We start from the raw sequence: 22,821 nt of genomic DNA on the forward strand, positions 1-22,821 counted from the left end.
AGTTTTGTTATGGGAGCGCTTTCATGTAGGCACTATTTTCTTTCGACCAACCTACAGTACAACCACCAACCGTCTCACCACACAGAAGGAAACGTGCTAACGTTACAGCTAAGCTTTGCTAACAGCCCAAACATACCAGACGCCTATCCTACGCTGCAGCAACGGCACGCGGAGGCAGTTTCATTTTGGCGTCCTCGTTAACAGGGGAGACCGATCACACCGGCTGCAGCGCGTTGCCTTGTCTCGCTGAAGCGACACTGCACACATGCTGCAGTGATAGTTTCTGCGTCTGGTCCATTTTTCACGTGAGCCGTGAGCAGTACGCGAGCAGCCAGGCATGAAGTCAATGCAAGTTGTTACCGGCGCGAGGCAAAACAGAGCAAGGCATGGAGCAAAACAGAGTGCTTCTGGTGCTTCCGTGACGCGCTGCTTCTGAGATGCTTTTGGTGTGAACCACGCGTAAGCTAATGTTGCAGCTAAGCTAATGTTAAACGGACGCTTCCTTCTGCGCAAACTGCTCACAACAAGGTCTGTGGATCATCTTGAGTAACTGGGTCATGATTTGTGGAAAGAGATTGTTGTTGAGTTTTTCAAATGTATTTTGGGGGCATTTTGAGCACCACAAGCTGAATGTCATCCAGTTCCATTGTATTGGAGAGAAGGCAGGCATCTCTATGTCTGATATCTCCAAAACTCGGCAACTCACACCAAAATGATCTATATATAGCACTACAGGTAGATCTATAAATAGCACTACAGGTAGATCTATAAATAGCACTACAGGTAGAGCTATAAATAGAAGGAGAAAAGGCCAGCACTCACGAAAGTCCTTTATGCGGTTTAGTACAGCACAGCAACAGCGTACGCATTTCAGCAGGTAGCCTTCATCAGTGTTGATCTATTGAGATCTATAAATAGCACTACAGGTAGAGGAAAAATATGTTTTTTAAATTTTGTTGTGAAGTTTCCCTTTAAGACTTCAGTAAAAAGAGAAAGGAATGGGAAAGGGTATCCAATAATGTCGAGCAAATATAGTATGAAGGTTTAAACTAATCTCAAGTGATCTGATTAAACTAAGGGCCCTATCGTCGTACGGCGCTATCGTTTGCGCTGCGTTTGCGCGCCTCTTATTGCTATCTTCCCAGCGTCTTAAGCTATCGTCTGCCTCCACCGTCCAGTTTTGCGCTGGGATGACACAGGTGTAGGCGTGGCCCAGGCATGTCGGTGGGCCTCTAGCCTATCATGTGTCTCACGCAAGTGTCATTTAGCGCTGTGGGGAAGATACCGTCGGTATGTGCCGAGCGCAAAGAGAGGTTTGGGCGTTGCCCGTTCCAAAATAGGCATTCCAGCGCAATGTGTTAGAAAAAGGGGCCGTCGGTGCTCTCAATTTTAACACCAGCAAATAGCTGGTCTTAGCGCAAACAACCCCACTACGCCAGGCGTACGCCTGAGCACAGACAGTATTCTACGTGCAGTGCAGGAAATTCTTGCTTGGATACATTTACATTTATAGAGTGTGTGCAGGCGCGAGGAGAGTGACATCCATGCCGTGCCATGGATGTCACTCTCCTCGCGCCTGCACACACTCTTCTCTCCTCGGAATGCCATGTTGATTTTCAACTATAGCCTACATTGCAGAAAAAACACACCTTGATTTAAAAATGAGAATTTGTTTGTCATGGTTTTATTAGGCTACATAATTCCCGACCATACAGGTTTGTGGTGTGAGGTAACAGTAGATTGCTTTTGAGAAAGTTGTGACGGTGTTGTGCCAAGCTGCCTCTCCCCACCCTGGCCGGCCCAAAACACCCAGGGCACCGACCCGTAGTGTCTGGCCAGTACAGTAACCTCTTTCCCTGCAATTGCACGCATGCAAGACCAGCTTCTCCACAGCGCGGATGGCGTGACTGCAGTCACTGGCTTAACCAGAGTGGACAATTCAGGCACAGGCTATTGAAATAGGCTAGAAGTAAAATCTCACACATTCCTACCCTATTAAAGAAACAAATATTTTTAGATGTGTAGGCCTATGTTATAGCCTATATGAACGAAACGTCTAATTACAGTAAGCGCACGCTTTGGGACATCACTGTGTAATTGCGCGGCGGCCCTCTCTCTCTTCCCTCTCTCGTTCTCGCCCCCCCCCTCTCTCTCGCTCTGTCTCTCTCTCTCACTCTCTCTCTTTTCTCTCTCTGTTTCTCTGCTTGCTCTCAGCAAGAAAGAAGCTGGTGACGTGATGGCGGTGACGCTGTGGCTTTTAAGGGGAGTGATCTCACCTTGTGAATCCCTTATGGGCATAAACACGCCTATGGAGGTTTGCGCTGAGATGACGTGAAGCGCAGCGTGCCGACATGCCCACAATTAGGGCGCTAATTAGGGCGCTAACACAAAATTACCGCCGTTGGGAAGATAGAGCCCTTAGAGTTATGATGTGATGTAATGTAAGTCATACTCGATTTATGTTACCTGTGACAATATTTTCGTTTGGTTAAAATTGTATCCTTTAATTTAGGTTATTTTAGGGGTTCTCAAACATTTTCATGTCAAGGACTTCCATGGAGACACATATTAAGCGTCGGACCCACATTTCATGGAGGTATTTGTCCCCAAACCCCAAACTGGAATAATAATTTTTGTAGATTTCTCACCCCTGGACAATCACTGGAGAGGATGTGAAATAAATACTTTTTATACTTTATATCATTTTATATTTGCAACTGTAGCCTATGTGGTTGTAACTGTTATGTGATTAATTTGTTTGCACCTTTGTTATACTCATATGCAAAACATCTGTTACATTTTTATGACAGCTTATAGGCCTTTTCAAGAACACTTATTTATTTAGATGGATTTACTCATTCAGAGATACACATGTGATAGAGAAAATGTACATCACATTAGCCTTTATTTGGACAATCACTAGTTATTAATATATTCATATACATTTCCATTTTAGTTACATATTGTTATGACACAGACATACTTCAGATGACCTGTGTACATAGACAGATAGACATCATATTTGGATAACCAACAAACTCCTGCCCACATTTACTCTAAGGCAACACTCCACACAGGAAGGACCGAAATCGATTTCAACCCAGGACCTTTATTTATTGACGCACCACAAGCAATACACAACTACACCATACAGCAGGGGTGGCCAAACTACGGCCCGCGGGCCAACTGCTGCCCGTTTTTAAGTGGCCCGCCATGAATTAAAAAAAAAAAATGTAAAAAAAAAAAAAATGTAAAAAAACGTTTTTCTGTTTCAATGTTTAAAACGGAAAACGAAAACGAAAACGGGGGGGAAAACGGAAAAACAAAAACATTAAGAAAAAGAAACTGAAGAAAAAAAAGAAAAAAACGGATTCCCCCCATTTCGTTTTTTCAATTTAAAACCATTGAAAATAGGTTATACTTGGGCACCCTGACATGGTCTATTTATTAAAAAAAAAAAAAAAAAATTAATTAATGTTTAATACTAATGTTATGTTAAATTATCTCTGTCTTAACCTGTTGGCACAGGAAAAGAAAATTTGATAACATACAGAAATACCCATTGTAATAGGTGAGCGCATCAATAAACTATGTGTCATATACTGTATTTATTTAGGTAGAAATTCAATTTTTGATGGCACAAGGGTTTTCTGGTCCAATTTTTTTGCCGCGAAAACTGCCGCGCCTAATATTGTTTGGCCCGCGACTCCTTATATTTTTCTGTATGCAGCCCACAACCAAAAAAGTTTGGCCACCCCTGCCATACAGCATACACAATACATAACTGACAATTTTGTGTCTGCATTCAATGAAAATGTGTATTTCACTTTTTTTAGGCTGCACACAACATTGCCGAAAACCACCTTTTCTAACTGCAGTTTTTGACAGGTGACCTGCAGAATATGATTTTCTATTTTTAAAGGCCCAATCCGTCAAAACTCACTATTACTGACGCCGGTGGCCGTTAGTGTAACTGCAGGCAGCGTGTGAACGAGCTGACGCGCGGGCACCATAATCGCACGCGCACAAGCAGTTGCCTGGCAACAGCAGAGCTGTTCGTTGCTTTGTAACGTTAACTCAAGTCACTTGAAAACGGCAACCTGGACAATTTATCGGTCAGATCAGCCTCGAGATGCCCAGGAAGGATTCTGGATGAATTAGGGGACGTTATTGTGGCATGTTTGGTCGTGTTTTGGCTTGCGTTGGCTGCGGGCAAGTCGATACTCATGTTAGCAAAAGCCAGGAAATAGCCTGCTCCCCCTGTATGTACGGTAATGCCTGGAGTTGACCAAACTGAACAATCAAACAATGTTTCATAAGCATAACAGTAACGTTAGGCATATTTAGGACTGTTAAATTCATTATCCACACAAGACGGTAACGTTATTAGTGGGGCTGGTGGTAATTTCTATAAATGTAAATTAATATTAGTTAGCCACGATTAGCATCAAGCTAACGTTACTAGTACCGGTATGTGCAGTCCCACTGCAGTCAGAGCCTGCTGGCTGCGGGAACTGGATACTCATGTTAGCACAAGCCAGGAAATAGCCTGCTCCCCCTGTGTGTACGGTACCGTCAAACAATGTACCGTAAGCATAACAGACAGTAGGCTAACGTTAGGCATATTTCCGACTGTTAGATTCATTATCAACACAAGACAGTAACGTTATTAGTGGGGCTGGTGGTAATTTCTATAAATATAGCTAAATCTATTAGTTAGCCGCGTATAGCATCAAGCTAACGACTCACCACCGCAGCTAAATGCAGTCAAACAATAATGTTCCATGACCATAAGCATAACGGTAGTAACGTTAGGGTTGCATTACTTCACACAAGACGGTAATGTTAGCAGAGTTTCTGACCAGGTGGTCAGATACTTGTACTACGGAGTGACAGTAAAAATCTTGAATCTTGAAAATCCATTAGCAAGCAGCTAACGTTATCTGGTGAAAACCACATTACAGTAGCTACAAGCAGCAAGTTCCCTTCATGAACCGAAAACACAGTCCTGACTCTAGTTTCCCCCCCGATGTCGGTCACATTGCTGCTGTCTGGCCAGACGGGCTTCATTAGATAAATATATATTTACTGTCAATGGATAAATATTTATTTATTTAGTCTGGACTTTTTCTGGAGTCTGTGTTTGTTGTTTCCTTTAGCTAGCAGCTAGCGACGAGCGTAACGTTAAAAGCTACTTCAGCCATTTCCTGTTAGCGTCTAGGACAAGAGGCGAAGCTCATGCACGCGCGCAGACGTCACATCCTCTAGCTGTGGCGGGAGATGCTATCCACTTCGAAACTGCGGTTTTCCATGTATCTTCTGAACGGCTGGTCGGAGAGAAACGCCCCTGGTCGCCATTTTTAAGTTATGTCAAGGCGCATTCACTCAGTGCCAATAATAAACACTTTGTGCACATTTATTTCTCGCCAGAACCAACGGAATGGGCCTTTAAGGAAGGGGGTCTGGCAAGAATTAATGGTTAAAATGGAATCCTCTTCGACATACTATCAATGTTGTACATATGTATGGCTGCTCTGCTCATTGATTTAGGACATAGGCAATTCAGGAATAAAGCTTGTAATAAACCTGGTATGCTTGGAAGTTCAGTGTTGGGCATAACACACACACGCACATGCACGCGCACACACACACGCACACACACACACACACACACACACACACACACAAATACTGCTCTGAGACCAGCTGTTCTCCACATGATTGGGTTTAGCATTTCATGATGATCCCACTTCCCATAAACTCTGTTATTTCCAAAGCTTCTCTGCACTGCTGTTAGAATCACCAGGCACATTTGGCATACCTCAAAGAGATATCTTAACCATTTTAACCCCCCCTTTGTTTTTTGGCCCAGATCCTGCCCGCGTGGTTAACATGCCGTCTGTCATCTATGTGGCCATTGGCCTGCCCGGCTTCATCCGCTGTCCTGTAGATGCCACTCCCCCTGTGACTCTCGTTAAGTGGAAGAAAGACAACCTCTCTCTGCGGATAGATAAGGTGAGTCAGGTTTGGTTAGGCTCACTTCCCCTGCATCACACTAGGAACATGTATGTCACTTCATGGGTCAAAGCTGTGTAGCCCAGCTGTTCAGACCACATCGTTGCACTTCTTCCATTGATGTTTTGTGTCTCTTCAGTCTCTCTTGTAAATCATTAATCGATAATAATTTTGATCATCGATTAGTCATTTTAGTCATCAAGTAAAGATACCAAACATTTGCTGGTTACAGCTTCACAAAAGCTAAGATTTGCAGATTTTCTCTGTTTCATATATCATAAAATGAATACTTTTATGGCTGCTGGTCAGACTAAGTAAGCAGATTTAGGAATCAGTTCACTAACTACGACCACACCACAATGGATTGATGGTTTATGAGAAGGGGTCGAAGGGATGAAGGGTCGAGGGGATGGGATGAAGGGATGAGGGGATGGGATGAAGGGATGAGGGGATGGGATGAAGTGATGACTTGAATGGAAGTATGAGCGGGTGTCTCAAGGAACCGGGGAATGAGACTCTGAATGGGGGAACTGCCTCGGCGATGGATGCTCTTCATGGTCTTCATGGCTCCATCTTATCCCCAGAAGAACTTCATCGCTAAGGTGAGCGTGGGCATTTCGGACATCGCTGAGGGGGTAGCTGTTGTAGGCTTGAGATGACCAACGGCTGAGGGTTTTGAAGGTGTGGTCCGAAATTCCTTGACTGGAAGCAGAAGAGGCAGCTCCGATGCGGAATGAGTGGCCGGAGTACCGTTCTGGAGATCTTGATAGAAGCATGGTGGGTTAGTTGGGTATCGAAGTAGTTGAGTAGTGGTTCGAAAGGACTCTGGTAGGAATCGAGACGAAATGGGAAGATGGGATGCGTTGTTCCGAGTTGATCGGAATTTGAGTTTGTAGATGATGGAGTCGGAAGTATGAATTGTAAGGCCGGAAAGACTTGCGTGTCGAGGTGGACGTGGTTGAGTTGAATTCTGAACGTCTGAAGGAACGTGGATCCAAGGGTTGCGTCGGAGACGGGGATGAGTACCCTGTGCGGAGAGTGTTGATTTTTGGAGAAAGTTAATCGTGGCTCGGCCTTTCGGCATGCTGATGAGGGAATGAGAGATGGCAGGACATTTGTCAACAGTGAGTAGCTGACAAAGGAACTAATGCTATTGAAGACGTGGATCGTGAAAGTTCTGATGTGAAGAGAGGAATGGGCGTAGATCAGGGGTGCCCAACCAGTCGATCGCGGTCTACTGGTCGACCGCGGACTTACCCCAGGTCGATCGCGAGGGGTGTCAAAAATCGATTATTTAAAAGAAGAAAAAAAATTAATAATCAAATAAAATATAATGGAAGTACATGCAGTTGTTTATTTTAATTATGGATCATAATACAATGCAATTCCAAATGCACTTTTATTTTAAAAGTAGCCACACAGTGAGAAAAAAGAAAGTGAGAAAAAATAAATCATGTATTGGGGAAAAAAAGTGATGCATCGATTTAAGATGCATCGAGATGCATCGATCATCGTAATCGAATCGAATCGTAGCCGTCTGAATCGTAATCGAATCGAATCGTGAGGCCAGTGAAGATTCACAGCCCTAATGTCAAGTGGTTGTGGGACAACGAGAAAGTGTTGTGAGGTTAGTTACTGCAGGCTGGAAACGATGTGTGTGCATTTGCGATGTTGAAACTGGACTGGTAGATCTCGGGAGGCTGGCTTATTGAAAAGTAGATCTTGGGTCAAAAAAGGTTGGGCACCCCTGGCGTAGATGATGAAGTTCAGATGGTGAAGACGTCCAATGAAGGAAATGGTAAGTTGTAACGTGTGAGGAAGGTCTTGAAGCAAGTCCATCCTGTGAGGTATGATGACGATGTTCTGGGAGCTAGGTTGTTGAGGATGGCTTGTCAGGATGCTGAGGTCAGGTGCTGCAGCTGCGGGGTTTAGTTGAAGATGGTGGCTAAACGTGGAACTGGAATGAGTCGGAGACTGAAGTACATTTCTGGAATGAGACACGGGTTGGAGAATCAGTGATGGAGTTTTATAACTGGAAATGTGAGCTGTACAGATGATGAATTGATGCTGGGCTGAGATCGGGATAAGGTAACACATGAATTGCAAGATGATGATGTTGACTACTGCTGTGTTGTCTATGTAGATATGGATGGCCTTCTTAGACCACTTGTGCCCCCAAAGAAGTGCTGCAACCAAGATGGGATCCAACTCGTGGATAGCGGCAGAGGGGGAGAGTAGAGCGAACTTAGGTGGCCAGTCGGATGCGCTCCACCTCCCTCCGTAGTAGCCGGCGAATCCGATGTATGGTTCTGCATCGGTGAACAGCTGGATGTCCTCGGGTTGGGTGAGATCATGGTAGAAAACAATATGCCGTTCCAGGAGGAGCAGTGTTGCTATTGCCATGTCTCCATTTTGCAAGCGTTGTCTATGGCAATGTGGTCGTGCAAATTGGGAGCATGTAGAGGAGGTGGGAGAGGGAGGATCATCCTTGGGGAATGATAGGGATGGCGTAGACGAGGTGTCTGAGCAGAGCGAGGAGTTGGCATTTGGTACGTGTAGCAGCAAGGAGGTGGCTGACTGAAGGTTCTGAGATGACCTGGATGCCTGGCTGGAAATCGTGAGAGAAACTGAAAATGAGGAAGTTTGACAAATTCAGGCTCTGGGTGTTGTTGTAAGGCGTTGGATAAGGTGCTGATGTTGATGGGTGTGCCGGGATGCTTCGGCAAGTAATAAGTTATATTACTGAGTTACTGCTAAAGTAATATATTATGTGTAATATGTTACTTTTGTAATGAGTTACCGCCAACGCTGCTGGGAATCATGCAAGGACTGTGCTAGCAGTTCTTGAATTCTTGTGGAATTAGAAACACCATAAACAGTAATATTTCCGACCAGTGAGAGGCAGCAATGTGCCGTAAGGCATCTAGTCTGCCGGAAAGCTATATGAAGAAGAAGAAGGCTGCCCTGCAGCGTCGGTCGGTGTGATGACGTCATCCGGGTGCCGCGGTGTTGCCGGAAGCGCACGCTGGCAGTGGGTGCTGGATGATGACGTGGCAAATGGCCAAGTTTGGTTGTAACCCTAACAACCAAACTTTTTGCAGTGATCACTGCGATGAAAAAGGATACTTTGTTTTCACAGAGGGCAACTGTCCCATTGTTGACATTTGTCGTCGGCATGATGTGTGTCTGTGGATTGAGATGGGACTGGATTACCGTGAGTTTGGCTGCGTCGGCTAAATGCCGATGATTGCCTTGTGTGGCTAGATGGCTGGTAGAAATGACGGCGACGGCTTCTCCCTATTACGGGGCGAGATGGAGGTGAGGGAGAATTTTCGGTGGCACTGCTGTGGGTTTGAGCATACCGTTGAGAAGGAATGTGAATCTCCGAGCGAAGACGAGGCGGCAGGTGGGAACGACCGACCAGAGGCTCGTCGGCAGCATCGGACAGGGGAGATGAAACCGCGAACCTGTGTGGGTCCTCACCAAGGCAGTCGTTGCTGTCGGAGACTGGAGCTGGAACGTGGATTCCATGGCAGTCAGGTAAGAGCTGAAGTTTCGTGTTGTCTGTCTTAGATTGAAACTCAGAATGAGTTGAACTGAGACGAGAGCGAGACAGGATTATGGTTTGAGGCGTATAAGTAGGGTGGAGGGAGTGATTAAATGAGGGCGGAGCGAGGGATTGAATGATTGAATGAGTGTTTGGTTGTGGCCTTGCCTTGTTCCCGAACTTTAGTTATATCTTAACTTCATTTTGGAATCTGGTAACTTATGATGGGCATTTGTCATAATTTTCATGAACCGATAATTAAAATAATCATTAGTTGCAGCCCTATGGCCTACCGAGTTATTTAGGCAATCATCTCCCTTACCCGCTCCCGATGACCCACAACACCCCACCACTTCCCCCTCCACAGTACCCTGGTTGGAGCCAAATGGAAGACGGGAGCATCCGCGTGGCGGAGGTGACGGAGGACTCTCTCGGCACCTATACCTGCATGCCTTACAATGCCCTGGGCTCCATGGGATGGTCCCCTCCTGCTCCCCTGGTGCTAAAGGTACGCTCTGCTAACAGTGTAACACACATCCATCATCTCCCAGAGAGCTCACCTAATATGACTTGCCCTGTTTGGGCCATCTCACCATGGGCAGGACCCTCCTAAGTTCTCAGTGGTTCCCGGAGGGGAGTACAGGCAGGAGGCTGGGAGAGAACTGGTCATCCCGTGCGAGGCGGAGGGAGACCCCTTTCCCAACATCACATGGAGGAAGGTATGGGACACACTCCACACCTTTGCATATCATTTGGTTTTCCAAATAAATAAATAAATAAATGAATAAATAAATAAAATCACTGGGATCATAGACATCTTCATTTCTAAATACTGAGGCTGAAGCGAGAACTCCCATTTTAATTACACAAACTGCTGTACTGTATATCATTTTTGGTGTTTTTAATCACATTTTAATGATGTCTTCATAAAAGATGCAATCAAGCGAACATATTAGACCAACTCAATTGTTTCCTTGATTGTGGCGCTTCTTTAATCTCACTCAGTGAAAACTATGTGATGAGCTATTCTTTATGCCTCCTGTTTATTAGTGTATCTGCATAATGTGCTACGTTAAGTATCAAAAACAATATTATTGTGGGATTTTGAATAGATATTGTCTTGCTGGTAAACTGTGTACAGTATGGCCAGTTGTTTGTTTTCCTGTTTTGTATTGGATGTACATTTCTCTCTCTCTCTCTCTCTCTCTCTCTCTCTCTCTCTCTCTCTCTCTCTCTCTCTCTCTCTAGGTAGGGAAGCCCAGTAAAAGCAAGCACAATGTTCTGCCCAGAGGCAGCTTACAGTTCAAGTCCCTCACAAAGGAGGACCATGGGGAGTGGGAGTGTGTCGCCACCAACGTTGCCACGAGCATCACTGCCAGCACGCACCTCCTAGTCATAGGTATCCGAAACGCAGCACACACACACACACACACACACACACGCACACACGTCGTAGGGTAGGGTAGCAGGCCTTCCTGCCCTCTTCTTCACCCTGGATGGCAGTTTACAGACTCACAGATTTCGGATGTTAGGAGCTTTCGATATATATTTTTTCAATATCAAGTATTTTTTACACCATGATCAGTTATGAAATGATCCTTTTTTGGGCTTTCTTAGGCAGGAAATGTTCTTCTCATCCCGTTGAGGGTGTTGATGTGGGTGTGTAGTGCACATACTGTGGTGGAACAGGTGGTAGCATGGCCTGAAATTAACACCTGCACAAAAAATGGAAATGGCTCAATCAATAATGGTCATGCACCACACTGGTGCATTTTGAGACACATTTGAATGCCTCAGTTAAATAGAGTCTCTGGTGTTCGGTTTTCAAACCTTCAACCCTCCCTACTGACCACTGTACACTCCCTAAGCCCCCGTTCACACAGTACGCCGAAGCAACACTCAACCGAAGTTCTACCTACGCTGAACCCACTAGTTTCATTTAGGCGTCCTTGTTAACAGGCGAAGCCGTTCACACCACTCGCGCGCGTGTCACGCTGACGCCTTGCCGAAGCCACGCTCACGCCACGCTGCAGCGATCACTCAGGATTGACGCCGATTTTCCAAGCGTGACGTGTGAAGTCAATGGGAGTTGTGGGCGGCTTCAAGGCGCGAGAGTAGGCGCTGAGAGGAAAAGAGAAGGCTTCTTGTGTGAACGGTAAGGCGTACGTTCAGCTTGTGCCTGCTTCAAGCTTCAGTTCTGCTTACGGTCGGCGTCCTGTGTGAACAAGGTGTAACACTCAAAACCAAGCAATACAATGACTGACTGATTGACCACTGTACACTCTCTCTAACACTCAAAACCAAGCAATACAATGACTGACTGATTGGCTGACTGTTACATCTGCTTCTATGATGAGCATACAATAGCTCATTGGCCCATGTGTATTTTCACATCGAATGTATTACATGTGTATGTCTCGCTCCCTTTTTTTCTCTATTTTTCGTTCTATACTTCTCTCTCTTTCTGAAGCTGATTGGAACAAGTAACCGAACAACATAACTTAACACAAAGCTAACTATTAAAAAACTAAGAGTTTGTTGTTGTTGTTTTTTTATTTTAATTTTGTGAGTTTGCATTTGTAAAACTGTCACTCATGTGGAGAAATGTTGGAATGTGATGCAAACACTGTTCTAAAACAAAAACCTTAAAAATAAAGTAAAAAAAAACAAAAAAACAAAAAAACTTTTGAATATTTTTTTTTGCTAGTTCTTACTTTATACTTGGATGCTGCATTGTGTTAATGGATGTGTTGTGACTGGTTACTAGCCCCAACTCTCAGTGGCTTCCTTGACAGGTGAAGTGAATGTGGCACAACAAGGCCACTTAATGACAAACGCCACTTTTAGCAACACCTTTCCCTCTGCTTCCCCCCCTCCAGGCACAAGCCCCCATGCCCCCACCAATATCCATGTGGTGGCGTCCGCCACTTGGGCCAATGTGTCCTGGGAGGCGGGCTACGATGGAGGCTTCCAGCAGACATTCTCAGTCTGGTACGGCCATGTGTGAGTCATCCCAGCATGCTTTGCTTCCTGCTTTTTCTTCTTCCAATACTTCCTCTGTTCTTTCAAGAAATATATATATATTCTTTTTGTTTCATCCCGGGGTTGTGTTCAGGACGGTTGTGCGAACATAGTTAGAAATATGTGTATATCAGGTGTGACTCCTAAAAATGTGGGTTTTCATCTCTAAACTTAAATTGCAACTACTGTATACTGAACATGACCCAGACCTCTCTGCCCTGCTGCTGCTGCTGCTGCTGCTGCTGCTGCTGCTGCTGCTGCTGCTGCTGCTGCTTTGCCGCTGCTTTGTGGGGGAAAAGACCTGGGTTAAAATGTTTAATTTCTATATTTACTGATTGGATTACTTCAAGTCTCTGTGCGGCTCGGGTACCGCTGCTGAAACAGACGGTATGGCAAAAATACAGTACCCACCTGTTCTATTTTTGTCGGTTCCCGCATGCGTCTGACAAGATTACATGGGTGTGGGTCTGTTCAGGCAGCTGCACGGAACCGTACCGCAGCTGGTGGACATAGGCCTTTAGGGTCTGCTCTACAATACAGAAATGCATGCATGGAGCAGGAACGATTGAATACAGTACCTTTCGCTGTACTATAAACTACCCTTTACAGTTGTAAAGGGCAGTTTACAGTACAGTACAGTACTAGAAACTACCCTTTACAGTTGTAAGGGGTAGTTTACAGTACAGTACTAGAAACTACCCTTTACAGTTGTAACAGGCAGTTTACAGTACAGTACTCGAAACTACCCTTTACAGTTGTAAAGGGCCGTTTACAGTACAGTACTAGAAACTGCCCTTTACAGTTGTAAAGGGCAGTTTATATTACAGTGATTTATGATGGTTGCGACCTGCCATGGTCATATTCCATCGCCGATGTCCGTTCGACAATAATAATTGACGTTCAGAGATGCTCGTCAGGCGATCATGAATCGCTGTACTATAAACTGCTCCTAATAGTGTAAACAGCTCCCCCTTAGTGACTGCTGTCATTATGTGTGTTGCAGACTGTATAAAATGCATTGTTGGGCCGGAGCAATACAGACATGGCCATGGCCGTACATTGGAAGTTTTGTTTTTCTCTTTGTCATCTTCCATGTCTCTATCCGAGCAGTCTGATTAGGGCCCTATCGTTGTACGGCGCTATCGTTTGCGCTGCGTTTGCGCGCCTCTTATTGCTATCGTCTGCCTCCACCGTCCAGTTTTGCGCTGGGATGACACAGGTGTAGGCGTGGCCCGCGCGTGTCGGTGGGCCTCTAGCCTATCATGTGTCTCACGCAAGTGTCATTTAGCGCTGTGGGGAAGATACCGTCGGTATGTGCCGAGCGCAAAGAGAGGTTTGGGAGTTGCCCATTCCAAAATAGGCGTTCCAGCGCAATGTGTTAGAAAAAGGGGCCGTGGGTGCTCTCAATTTTAACGCCAGGAAATAGCTGGTCTTAGAGCAAACGCAGACGTACGCCTGAGCGCAGACAGTCTCCACATCTCCGTGCAGTGCAGGAAATCCTTGCTTGGATCCATTTATGCACGGCATGGATGTCACTCTCCACTCGCGCCTGCACACACTCTTCTCTCCTTGGAATGCCACGTTGATTTTCAACTATAGCCTACATTGCAGAAAAAAAACACACCTTGATTTAAAAATGAGAATTCGTTTGTCATGGTTTTATTAGGCTACATAATTCCCGACCATACAGGTTTGTGGTGCAGTGAGGTAACAGTAGATTATTTTTGAGAAAGTTGTGACGGTGTTGTGCCAAGCTGCCTCTCCCCACCCTGGCCGGCCGGCCCAAAACACCCAGGGCACCGATCCACTTTTTGGCACAACACCTGTAGTGTCCGGCCAGTACAGTAACCTCTTTCCCTGCAATTACACGCATGCAAGACCAGCTTCTCCACAGCAATTCTGACACAGGCTATTGAAATAGGCTAGAAGTAAAATCTCACACATTCCAATCCTACCCTATTAAAGAAACAAATATTTTTAGATGTGTAGGGCTATGTTATAGCCTATATCAGTGTTTCTCAAACTTTTTCAGACCAAGGACCACTTAAACCAATGAAAAAAACTCGGGGACCACCTAACTCCCAAAACATCCCCAAAAACAATAGGCCTACTACTTCAACTGTAAATTACAAATTGCATGCTAATTAAATGACAAATAGCAGTACAATTAATCTAATTTTTGGCTTCCCACAATTATGAAAACAAGATAACCGATATAAAAAATATATATATGTAATTTATTTTAGTTAGTCCATTTACTTTAGTTTTTTCAAGTTCAATAAATGAACAATGTTGCCAAAGTCAAATAGGCTATCTTTTGCCATCTTCAAGTTGCATTCAGTGATGTTTTTGTGTTCAAATAAGTGTTAAATGGCTCTATATTCTGACAGCAATTACTGAAATTGAGTCAGTGGCCCCTATCGTTGCATCGGCCTAGTTTCTACGCCGAGCGCCTGGCGCAGTGGGCGTGGACCAGCGCACTTGATATCTTGGTCTTGGCGCTACACGCAGCCTAAAGCATTACAACCACGCCTTTTAAGCGTAAAATTATGCACCGTCATGCTCATTGGATAAGTGCAATAAACGAATCGCACGCTTGCCTTTTAAGCTCCAATTCCAGTGATCCAGCAAAACCAGACAAAAGCCAAGCGCTCTGCCCCCCCCCCCTCCCTTCATCCAGTCTGTCTGTCTCCATATATAGGCTATTATTCCATATTATTATGCTTCTCAAACCAATCTAACTGCAATTTAAATACTGCAAGCATGTAAATACGCTACACTATAGCAAGATCAAAGTGAAAAGAATGTTCTAAAGGCATCAGCTAGAAAAATATAGCCTATCCCTATATGATGAGATTAATTTTATATTGGTGAAAGTTTGTCCAGAAAGATATCGTTTTCTCTCCCCTGCTGCAGGTAGAATGATGCACATAAATATACCCTACATTATGTAAAGTCATTGCATAAATGTGTTTTTATTGTAAAACTAAATGTGAAGTAGGGCCAAGTTATTGGAGCGGACATCACAGTATAGCACATGACAGTAGAAGCGCGTTCCGCAGCGCGTTCCGCTGTCACTTATCTAAATCACGTTAAATCCACAAGAGATATATATAGGCCCAGGAGGACATATATGTTTCACATAGGGTGGTGTATTCATTTCGATGTTTCATTTGGTCCAATATTGAAATGTGTACAATTGCAGGTTGTGTTACCATTACGCATTAATTTAGATCGACCTTTTATATCTATTTCGCCTCATTTGGTTGCTATTTAGTAGCGAAATGGAGAAGCACAATGCATGCTGGGACATGCCAGGCAACTTACAACTTATTTTTCCTATATGGGAAGTGTGTTGTGCCTGTCTAAGCGAGGGAGTCAGAGAGAGAGAGAGAAGGGTGACAGAGAAGAGGCAGAAGAGCACTGGCGCACTGAATAGGCCTGGTTTCAGAGAGAGACAGAGAAGGGTGACAGAGGAGAGGCAGAAGAGCGCTCCTTGCAACTGGCGCACTGAATAGGCCTGGTTTTCAAAAGCGCAAAGCGCTAAATTTACGCCAGGTGGGAAGATATCAGTACGCCGAGATTTAAGGCCGACACGCCCATTCTGGCCCATTCTGGGACTGCGCCACGCCCATTCGGCCTAAAGCGCATTTGGCAGCGTAAAGCCATATTGATATCTTCCCGAAGCAGGTGCAAGGCACGTTTTTTTGCGTTTAAGGCCCGTTTTAGCGCCGAAGGCCTGTGGGAGAATAGGGCCCAGTAACTTGGAACTCCCAACCACCCGCTGTACTCTGTCTCTCTCCTGTAGCTCTGCAGGCAGAGTGGACGTATCTCCACAACCGTAAGTCGGAGAGAGTGCTGGTGGCATTGGATTCGGTGTGAAAAAATACATATAGTCCATGCATCGTGATCTGACCTTGAGTTTCCCAGAAAATGTAAACATTTCTCTGATTGGATAGTGGGAGGTAAAAGAAAAGGAAAAATATATAAATCTACTCGCGGACCACTAGGGGGCGCCCGCGGACCACTGTTTGAGAACGAAACGTATAATTACAGTAAGCGCACGCTTTGGGACATCACTGCGTAATTGCGCGGCGGCCCTCTCTCTCTTCCCTCTCTCGTCCCCCCCCCCTCTCTCTCTCTTTTCTCTCTCTCTCTCTCTTTGCGCTGAGATGACGTGAAGCGCAGCGGGCCGACACGCCCACAATTAGGGCTTTGCGCGGTGCTATTCCAGGGCAAAACGGGCGCTAACGCAAAATTACCGCGGTCGGGAAGATAGAGCCGTCTTATCACTGAATATCTAGTCTGGCCATGTAAGACTACATTTGCTACAAGTTAATGTTCATGGTATCTAAACCTAAAACCAGTCAATCAGGAATGATACTCTTGTATGGTAGGTGTTGGTTGTGTGTGCATAAGAGTGTTTGGTGTCCTGGGTTTATGTCACCAATCTTGTACTAAAAAATGTGTCTAACTGTTGGCAAGCCAGCCACTGCAATGAGATAAATAATCTTCAGATAGCTCCACTGGACTCTGCTACAGACATCCTACAATTGAATATCAACACCAGATAACCGATAGCCTGCTGTGCTATTATAAGTTATAGGCTCAGATCTGACATGTGAATTTACACAGCCAATACTAAGTACTATTCCACCGACATGCCATAGAGACTAACAATTATCTCCACAATCATTTGTTTACAGCAATTATACCAAAGTATCACTATCAATTTGACAATGATGTCTTAGGGCATCATTGTCTAGGTATTTTGGTACAGGCGATATCCCCTATTTGCGCTTGTGCACCTGTTTGCATGTGCCTTAAGGCAGGGAAGATAGCAGTCCACCTTGCGCACGTGTCCAGGTGTTATACCGAGTTTTGCACCCCCGCCTGGCAGCAGCTAAATGCATCCCCACCTCACGGGAGCATATTGTAATGATTTATACAGAAATGTAACTGTTTAAAAGTGATATAATTGTGACGTGACCTCCCTGTTTTCTAAGTTAAAACAGCCCCAAAATATGGTGGGGATGCAATTCTCGGCGGGGATGCAGAAACGTTCACGGCAAATGCCGCAGATGCAAATTAGAGCAGTGCCAAATCATCTGCGCCCCCAAAATGCCAGCGCAAACGGGATTTGGGCAGTCTTAGGTACCAGAATTATTCACAGGTGTGGCCAGGCAATGCCTGGGCGTTACATCAATAAAAACCAATTGGATTCCCGTCTCCCAATCGCTGTTTGCGCGAGGCATGCAATATGCTGTAATTCTCTCCATGCGTAATAGAGTGGACTCACTCATGCCGAGGACAGAGAGAGATGGAGAGAGCTTGTTGACAGATCGTCTGTGGTGCCAACGACCCTCCGGGTTATGGGATAGGTGAAGGTGAATAGCCTATGTCCACCATTGTCCAACAAATTTTCTCAATTAATTTCCTTCTTTGCGATGTGATAAAAGTTTCTCAGTGAGTTATAGTTGATTGCCTCAATGAATTATCTGCTAATACACAATTTTAGCAGCAGAATTTGATGTCCTGGCGTGGCAAGGCTGTGCGTAATGACATATCCAAAAGGAATTTTACTTTGCACTGCGCTGCGCAGCACGGAGATTATGGTGCGCTCAAGCGCAACGGGGTATTTAGTGCGTAAAACGAGCGCAAACGCTAAATTACCGCTTTTGCGAAGATAGGCCCCTAGTGTTTAAACATGCTACTGCATCTTTACGCTCTTATGGCATGCTCCATTGTACCTCTTTTACCATAAATAGGTGTTTCAGGTATCTGTTTAAAGTAAATAGAAATCAAGATCAACAAGCAACAGTTTGAATGGACACTAATAAAACATATATTGCATGCATTTGCATAGAGTTTTCTGCTTTCTTTGGAGATCCCTTACAGTCAATGCTGAATCTGTGGCATGAGCAAACTGCACAGCTGAGCGCAGCATGGGCTTATTACCATCAAGTGAAAGAAATGTTGTGAAAGAGGTGAACTGTCAAAATGTCATGTGTTCAAGTGTTCCTTAAATGACAAGTACAGTATGTGTTGTTACAGTATAGTACAGTATGTGTTGTTACAGTACAGTACAGTATGTGTTGTTACAGTACAGTACAGTATGTGTTGTTACAGTACAGTACAGTATGTGTTGTTACAGTACAGTACAGTATGTGTTACAGCAACGATGTGTTGAAATGACAAGTACAGTACAGTACAATATGTGTTGTTACAGTACAGTTCAGTATGTGTTGTTACAGTACAGTATGTGTTGTTACAGTACAGTACAGTATGTGTTGTTACAGCAACGATGTGTTGAAATGACAAGTACAGTAGGCTACAGTATGTGTTGTTACAGTACAGTATGTGTTGTTACAGTACAGTACAGTATGTGTTGTTACAGTGCAGTACAGTATGTCTTGTTATAGTACAGTACAGTATGTGTTGTTACAGCAACGATGTGTTGAAATGACAAGTACAGTACAGTATGTGTTGTTACAGTACAGTATGTGTTGTTACAGTACAGTACAGTATGTGTTGTTACAGTGCAGTACAGTATGTCTTGTTATAGTACAGTACAGTATGTGTTGTTACAGCAACGATGTGTTGAAATGACAAGTACAGTACAGTATGTGTTGTTACAGTACAGTACAGGGTGTCTTGTTACAGTACAGCAGGGCTGGTCACTTAGCATTTTCAGAAGGAGCACGTGTGCCCCTAAGTTGAAGAAACTAGGAGCACACAAAGAATTTTAGGGGCATGATAAAAAATTTATTAAATAATGCGTTTCTCCTTAATAAAGGGATATTAGGAGACATTTTTAAACAAATAACATTTATTTGAATATGAAACGTACACTACGTTTTAAAGTGAATTCATGTGCAACTGAGGTATATTTTCAAAACGGCACATTACATTCCTCAAATTAAATTCACAAACCTGTAGAACAAGAGTGCAGAGAGAATACAAATAAAATAAATAAAATAAAATAATCAATCCTAGACGTGTGCGGGCTGCAGAGAGAGTGCAGAGAGCGTAATCTAGAGAGGAGAGTACATGTGGCTTCAGTGGCTACGTTTACATGCACACAATATTCCGCTTTTTGCCCATATTCGGAAAATGACAATATTCCGACTAAATGAATAATCCACAAATATTCCCGTTTACATGCAGCCGTAGCTCGCCCTCCCCGACACGTGAGGGAGGGGGGGAGAAAGAGAGATGCAGGTAGTTTTTCTGTTGAGAATAAACAGAGCAGCACTATTCTTACGAGCATCACTTGGTCCATTTCAGGAGCTTAAATGAAAATAGTCTTTCATAAAAAAGTAGGCTAGTAGCCTACGTTATTACCTCGCAGGCTCGCAAGCATTGTGGACTTCCGTGGGCACTGGGCACTATGACTACTCTCTCTCTTTAAATTAGGGCTGCCACAAATTATTATTTTGATAGTTGACTCAATCACTCTGATTTAGCTATCATCAGCTTCTAAATTTAGCTTCAAGTTGTTTTAAGCATGTGCCAAATAAAAATAAAGACAAGATGATAATTCACTCAAAAATAATATTTTCATGAACTTTAAAGTTTAGAGCATGTAGCAGAATATTTATTTCTGGCATCAATGTACTTGCATGTAATAAATGTAATATAGTGCAAATTGCAAAACTGAAAAATAGTACACATTGAAATTGAAAACATATAGTGCAATGAAATATGTACAGTACTATATCCATTGAATGAATAATGCAAAATAAAATTAGGGCACTACTACGTGGAATGGAGATGGAACCAAAAACTATTCACTATGTATGCAACCAAAATATCAACAAAAATAAATTGTTTCAGTCTTCTCAGGCATCATCAAACACATTTTTAAATGTAGTAAGTAGAGTGCAAACTGCGGAGTAAAATGAGGTTTCCAGTATTCCCGTCAGCAACACATGAGCTTAACGTTGCTATGATGACGTTACAGCAGGCTTTTAACGTTAATATCGTTAGCCAATAGCTAACGTTAGCAGCTCAAACTTAACGTTGCGGTTGCCAGTGAGCTAACAAGCTAATTAGCCTTCATCTGCATTCGCCACAACGTGCTTCCTTTTGAGATGCTCGTGCATCATACTCGTTCTGCCATGATAAGCGAGTTCAGCTTATTTAGCAGATTTTGCACTTCACATTATTGTGGGTGAAATGCTCCCACACTTTGGACGTATGAGGACGGCTAGACATTTTTTCTGTGGCGCACTGGGAGCAAGCTGCAAGCTGCTTGTTTTTCCGCTGACGAGAGATCACGTGCTTTTTTTCATCAGTCACCATTGGTTCAAGGCAACGCTGTGTTGCCTTCAAGTGAACTGGGACACAGGCTCTCAACTTTAATGCCGTTCTGATTTTGATTTTTAAGGCTCTGGAAAAAAATACATATATATTGAAGGTCGAATTCTGTACTCGCACACATGCCCCAAAAGGCATTTTACAATTCGCACTGTTCTATTTTTAGTCGCATATGCGAGTAAAACGGGCGCAGTCACCAGCCCTGCAGTACAGTACAGTATGTGTTGTTACAGCAAAAATGTGTTGAAATGACAAGTACAGTACAGTATGTGTTGTTACAGTACAGTACAGTATGTCTTGTTACAGTACAGTACGTGTTGTTACAGTACAGTACAGTATGTGTTGTTACAGTACAGTACAGTATGTGTTGTTACAGCAACGATGTGTTGAAATGACAAGTACAGTACAGTATGTGTTGTTACAGTACAGTATGTGTTGTTACAGTACAGTACAGTATGTCTTGTTACAGTACAGTACAGTATGTGTTGTTACAGCAACGATGTGTTGAAATGACAAGTACAGTACAGTATGTGTTGTTACAGTACAGTATGTGTTGTTACAGTACAGTACAGTATGTGTTGTTACAGCAACGATGTGTTGAAATGACAAGTACAGTACAGTGTGTCTTGTTACAGTACAGTACAGTATGTGTTGTTACAGTACAGTACAGTATGTGTTGTTACAGTAAAGTACAGTATGTGTTGTTACAGCAACGATGTGTTGAAATGACAAGTACAGTACAGTGTGTCTTGTTACAGTACAGTACAGTATGTGTTGTTACAGTACAGTACAGTATGTGTTGTTACAGCAACGATGTGTTGAAATGACAAGTACAGTACAGTGTGTCTTGTTACAGTACAGTAGAGTATGTGTTGTTACAGTACAGTACAGTATGTGTTGTTACAGCAACGATGTGTTGAAATGACAAGTACAGTACAGTATGTGTTGTTACAGCAACGATGTGTTGAAATGACAAGTACAGTACAGTGTGTCTTGTTACAGTACAGTAGAGTATGTGTTGTTACAGTACAGTACAGTATGTGTTGTTACAGCAACGATGTGTTGAAATGACAAGTACAGTACAGTATGTGTTGTTACAGCAACGATGGGACCAGCAGTGATTCAAGAGACTTTTGTACACCACTAAAATGTTGTTCTACTGTAATACTGTCCAGTTTCCAATACGATGTAGACTTGTACCTGGATCTAACATAAAGACTCCCAGTATCACATAGCGTCATCTTCCTCACCACTCATTTCTTATGTTATTTTTTTGTATCCCTCCCGCCTCTCTCAACCCACGTCCTCGACAGGCTGAAGAGGGAGCGTTTAGGTCCACATGACTGGCTTTCCATACCCGTGCCTGGAGGCCAGGGCTGGTTGGTGGTGCCCGGCCTGGAGCCAGAGACAGCGTACCAGTTCAGCGTCCTGGCCCAAAACAAGCTTGGCACAGGCCCCTTCAGCGAGGTTGTCACTGTGAACACACTAGGTGAGCACACTCACTACCGCTCAACTGGGACAAGGAGATCCAATAATAAAATGGCTTTGGCAGACATGCAACCTAGGTAATAACGGCCAATGTTTTACCCTGCAAATGACCTAAACGATATTCTTTGCTGACAAAAATAAAACGTATTCACCAGAAAACCTTCCCTTTCAATTTGAATTTCCCAATAAGCGTTAAGTGGCTTATTCCCACTGCCTTTCCATCTCCACAGCAATAACATGAAAGTACGGTACTGCAGAAGGCCCCAAAGCCAAGAGAAGATATACAGTATGTCAGGGTAACATAAAGTTGTTGTTGTACATATGATTTAGCATATGTTATTTTCTTGGCCCTGATATTATAATTTTGTTGAAAAGATAGAGAAATCCCGAGCTTCCAAGTGCTACCTAGTGTTTCCAACTTGTATTCAGAT

The 22,821-nt window shown here is 43.9% G+C and overlaps 1 protein-coding gene across 1 annotated transcript in view; it reads left to right on the top strand.

Moving 5' to 3' along the window:
- Window positions 1-22,821, top strand: part of igsf9bb (immunoglobulin superfamily, member 9Bb) — a gene marked incomplete at both ends in the record, with an annotated part of 258,140 nt that overhangs the window by 177,298 nt on the left and 58,021 nt on the right. Inside the window, 6 exons of the mRNA XM_083640982.1 lie at window positions 5,873-6,015; window positions 9,930-10,070; window positions 10,165-10,281; window positions 10,811-10,961; window positions 12,442-12,565; window positions 22,216-22,391. Of these exons, the coding sequence (XP_083497108.1) occupies window positions 5,873-6,015; window positions 9,930-10,070; window positions 10,165-10,281; window positions 10,811-10,961; window positions 12,442-12,565; window positions 22,216-22,391 (852 nt within the window). The remainder of the gene's footprint in view (window positions 1-5,872; window positions 6,016-9,929; window positions 10,071-10,164; window positions 10,282-10,810; window positions 10,962-12,441; window positions 12,566-22,215; window positions 22,392-22,821) is intronic.

Source organism: Poromitra crassiceps (assembly GCF_964638095.1).
Source record: "Poromitra crassiceps genome assembly, chromosome: 1".
Classification (NCBI taxonomy): domain Eukaryota; kingdom Metazoa; phylum Chordata; class Actinopteri; order Beryciformes; family Melamphaidae; genus Poromitra; species Poromitra crassiceps.